The sequence below is a fragment of the Macaca nemestrina genome, chromosome 5, assembly GCF_043159975.1.
Source record: "Macaca nemestrina isolate mMacNem1 chromosome 5, mMacNem.hap1, whole genome shotgun sequence".
Taxonomy (NCBI): Eukaryota; Metazoa; Chordata; class Mammalia; order Primates; family Cercopithecidae; genus Macaca; species Macaca nemestrina.
Window position 1 is genome coordinate 181,033,402 of NC_092129.1, and position 4,629 is coordinate 181,038,030.

At 53.9% G+C, this 4,629-nt stretch overlaps 1 protein-coding gene across 1 annotated transcript; it reads left to right on the top strand.

Moving 5' to 3' along the window:
• Positions 1–341: 341 nt before the first annotated feature.
• Positions 342–3,472, top strand: LOC105487325 (tubulin beta-2B chain). Its single transcript, XM_011750780.2, has 4 exons — positions 342–520; positions 1,296–1,404; positions 1,697–1,807; positions 2,154–3,472. Exons 1-4 carry the CDS (start codon positions 464–466, stop codon positions 3,212–3,214), a joined length of 1,338 nt encoding a protein of 445 aa, XP_011749082.1. The 5' UTR covers positions 342–463; the 3' UTR covers positions 3,215–3,472.
• Positions 3,473–4,629: the final 1,157 nt, after the last annotated feature.

Consider the following 4,629-nt stretch of genomic DNA (forward strand, 5'->3'; position numbering starts at 1 on the left):
CCGGTTCAGACCGCGCTGGTGGCCCTCTCCTCGCCGCCCTCTCACCCTCCTTTTCTTCACCCTTCCCCCATAGCCCCAGACCCAGACCCCCACTACAGCCGCAGACAATGCGCACACCCCCACCCTACTCCCGGGGGCCCCCACCCTTCTCCCGGTCCGCACGCCCGCTCTGATTGGCCGCGGGCCGGTGGTCCAGCCCCCCGGACGGTCCCTGGGGCTCGGAGCATTACGTCAGCCAGGCTTGGAGAGCGCCAGCGCGAAGGGGACTGGGGGGCTCGGGCTGGGGGCGCGGCCTGCGCCAGCCGCCCCACCCTCCTTGCATAAAAGCCGGAGCCCGCGGGGCCGGCGCTCTCAGCCGGTCGGTTCCCGAGCGCCTTCCCGGTGACCCCGCAGTGGGTGTGTGAGGGGAGGACGGACAGACCCACCAGACGCCGCCGGACCAGGAGGACGCTGACGAGGCACCATGCGTGAGATCGTGCACATCCAGGCGGGCCAGTGCGGCAACCAGATCGGCGCCAAGGTGGGCGCGCCGCGGCGGAGGGGGTCGATGGGGGCGGGAACCTGGGCCGAGAGCCCCTCGGGGTCCCCAGGCGCGGTCCCGGGAAGGCCTGGGGATCGCCAAGTGTGCCGTCGAGTGTGGCGTGGGCTCGGAGGCGACTTTCGCCGACGGAGGGGGCACCTCTCTTTTCTGCTGTAACTCATTTGGAGTCCCCGTCACCCCGCGGGCTGCTTGGCAGGGACGCGTGCCTGGAGAAGACGAGGGTGTGTCCGCGAGGCTGTGCGCGGCGTTCCGCGCGAGGGGCTGGGACATGAGGCGGGTTAATTTTACTCGTTTGAACCGGAGTCCAGCCGCCGGGGGAGGGGAGAAGAGCGATTGTCTTGCGGTCTCAGGACGTGCTTTGAATCTAAAACCGCGGTCCTTTAGCTCCTTCGCGTTCCTCTTTCCCCGCCCACCCGCTCCTCGCGGGCTGCAGTCCCTGTGCCCTCGCCTCCTGCCGCCGCCTGCGGCTGCGACCCGTGCGCCGAGCTCCGCCACTGCCCTGCTTTGGCTGGTCCTTCCCCCCTCGACCCCCTACCTCCTGCCGCAAGCAGCAGCTGTGCGCCTGGGAAACGCCCAGTTTCGACTTTCTAACCCTGCAAAATACAAGCCTCGCGGCTGTGCCCGGGTCACGCCGCCCTTTAAACCTTCAAGCTCCTGAAATGTTGGGTTGTCGGAACTGAGTCGGGGACATTTCATTGTGAGCCTTGGCGTTTCTGCGGATCGTGCATGGCTAAATGCAGCCTTTCTGTCTCAGTTTTGGGAGGTCATCAGTGATGAACATGGGATTGACCCCACTGGCAGTTACCATGGAGACAGTGATTTGCAGCTGGAGAGAATCAATGTTTACTACAATGAAGCCACTGGTAATCGCCCTTGCCCCACCCCCACTGCCTTCAGTTTTTCCACCCCTCTCCCCTTTCCTTGCGTGGGACCCCAGGGGTGTGGCCCTGGGAGAGGGTGGACCATTCAATTGAGGATCTCCGCTCCTTCCCTGCAGTCTTTCATTGGGCTTCCTTATGTCCACAGAGCCCTTTGAGAACCTGATGGTGGGTCTCCCTTTGTTTGGGGGAACATCTGCATGATGGCAGCAGGCGCCAAGCCCTTCTTTGCAGAGGTCCTTGCCTGAGAGTCTTAAGTCACTGTTGTTCCTTGCAGGTAACAAATATGTTCCGCGGGCCATCCTTGTGGATCTGGAGCCAGGCACGATGGATTCGGTTAGGTCTGGACCATTCGGCCAGATCTTCAGACCAGACAATTTCGTGTTTGGTGAGTGCCTGGTGTGACTGAGAGCATGAGGGACTCATTTTACACTGGGCAGCTGAGGCTGGAGAGGTGTGACTGCCAGAGGGAAAGCGTGAAGAACATCCACTGCGTGCCAGCTTAGCTTTAATATAGGGTAAAATTGTTTGCCTTTCAACTGCTAAGAGCTCGGCGTCCTGGCCTTCCTTATTTATGATATATTCATGAACAAATATTTTAACGTTTGGCCATTTTGGTGATAATCTGAAATAGTCTTATCTGAGCATTGACTCATTGATCTATACTAAGGGGTTTGAGGCAAGGTATTTAATACAATCACCAGTGACTCAAGATTTCTCTTTCCCTCTGGCAGGCCAGAGCGGAGCTGGGAATAACTGGGCCAAGGGCCACTACACAGAGGGAGCCGAGCTGGTCGACTCGGTCCTGGACGTGGTGAGGAAGGAGTCAGAGAGCTGTGACTGTCTCCAGGGCTTCCAGCTGACCCACTCTCTGGGGGGCGGCACCGGGTCCGGGATGGGCACCCTGCTCATCAGCAAGATCCGGGAAGAGTACCCAGACCGCATCATGAACACCTTCAGCGTCATGCCCTCACCCAAGGTGTCAGACACGGTGGTGGAGCCCTACAACGCCACCCTCTCTGTCCACCAGCTGGTGGAAAACACAGATGAAACCTACTGCATTGATAATGAAGCCCTGTACGACATCTGCTTCCGCACCCTGAAGCTGACCACCCCCACCTACGGGGACCTCAACCACCTGGTGTCGGCCACCATGAGCGGGGTCACCACCTGCCTGCGCTTCCCGGGCCAGCTGAACGCAGACCTGCGCAAGCTGGCGGTGAACATGGTGCCCTTCCCGCGCCTGCACTTCTTCATGCCCGGCTTCGCGCCCCTCACCAGCCGGGGCAGCCAGCAGTACCGCGCGCTCACGGTGCCCGAGCTCACCCAGCAGATGTTCGACTCCAAGAACATGATGGCAGCCTGCGACCCGCGCCACGGCCGCTACCTGACGGTGGCTGCCATCTTCCGGGGCCGCATGTCCATGAAGGAGGTGGACGAGCAGATGCTCAACGTGCAGAACAAGAACAGCAGCTACTTCGTGGAGTGGATCCCCAACAACGTGAAGACGGCCGTGTGCGACATCCCGCCCCGCGGCCTGAAGATGTCGGCCACCTTCATCGGCAACAGCACGGCCATCCAGGAGCTGTTCAAGCGCATCTCGGAGCAGTTCACGGCCATGTTCCGGCGCAAGGCCTTCCTGCACTGGTACACGGGCGAGGGCATGGACGAGATGGAGTTCACCGAGGCCGAGAGCAACATGAACGACCTGGTGTCTGAGTACCAGCAGTACCAGGACGCCACGGCCGACGAACAGGGGGAGTTCGAGGAGGAGGAGGGCGAGGACGAGGCGTAGGTGCCCCGCGAGGCGGAGGCGGGTTAGGGGAAGCGGAGGAGGAAAGCGAGGGGGTGGGGGCTTCCCGGGACGGTACCCTGGCAGTCGAAGGAAAGAAGCATGGTCTACTTTAGGTGTGCGCTGGGTCTCTGGTGCTCTTCACTGTTGCCTGTCACTTTTTTTCCCTTTTTTGTAATATTGATGACATCAATGTAACATTTGAGATATTTCTGAATTACTGTTGTAATGGCTAAAATCACATAAACGTTTGTGTCGGAATGGTGTCCTCTCTTCTTTCTCTCCCTTTTTCTCTTTATTAACGATTCAAATGTAACTTTCTGAACACATTGCATTAAATTCTTCCTTTAACAAAAAGCAAAGGCGTAGGTAAAAGCTCAAATGAATTTCTTCTTTGGGTATGGTAAAATTGAACCAATCACGGTTAAGATGAGAGATCAACCTGAGTTTTAAAATACCTTTAATAAATATTAGTTGAAAACACGTCTACTTGAAAACACGCTGTGTGTCTTCATGTGCAGTTCCTACTACACCTTTATCTCCTTTACAGAAAAAAAAAAAAAAAAAAAGCATTTTTAGAATAGTTTCTACATACAGTACAAAATTCTGAGGAGTAGAAAGTGAGTGTCTCTTTCCTGTGTTCCTTGATACAGTTTCCTCCCTGGAGGGAAACCTTTCTAATCATGGTTATCTTTCTTACATCCTTGCAGAAATATTCCATATATTTTCAAACCCATGTGGCATATTTCCTTTTCTTCTTCACACACATGATGTGATACTAACACAGTTCTGCAGCCTTCTTTGCTAAACAGTGTATCTTGAACCTACAGAGAGCTTCCCTCCTTTAAATGGATATGTGGCGTCCATACGTGCTGTTTTATTTAGCCAGTTCCCTACCAATGGACATTTAGGTTTATACTTACAGCATAGTGTAACAATGAATAATTTTGTTCATTTATCAGTGTGCACATGAGAAGAGTAAATTTCCACAAATGGAATTTTTTTGTCAAAGGCATATATATACACCTTTTTAAGTTATATCACCTGCACTTAGGAATAGCTATAGAGTTATACACAGTTAATAGTCTCATCCTCAATTCTCAAGCAACTTTTTCTCCAGGCAATAGTATTTATACTATATTACAAACTGTTTGTACTTGTTTTAACATCATGTGAGTTTAGATGGAATTACAAATTCTGAATTGTTGGGGAATTTTACTTTAAGTAGGCAATCCAGAATAATCTTCAGCCTACTGCATTTATTTCTTCCATGCAGAAGTAGGATTTGGGATTTGAACCCAAGTCTGACTCTGGACTTGAACTCAACCACTAAAGAAGCTATGGGATTTCAGTAATGGATTTGCAGTTAAGATGTTCCTATGGGATAAATTATACCTTGTCAAAATAGTGCTGATACT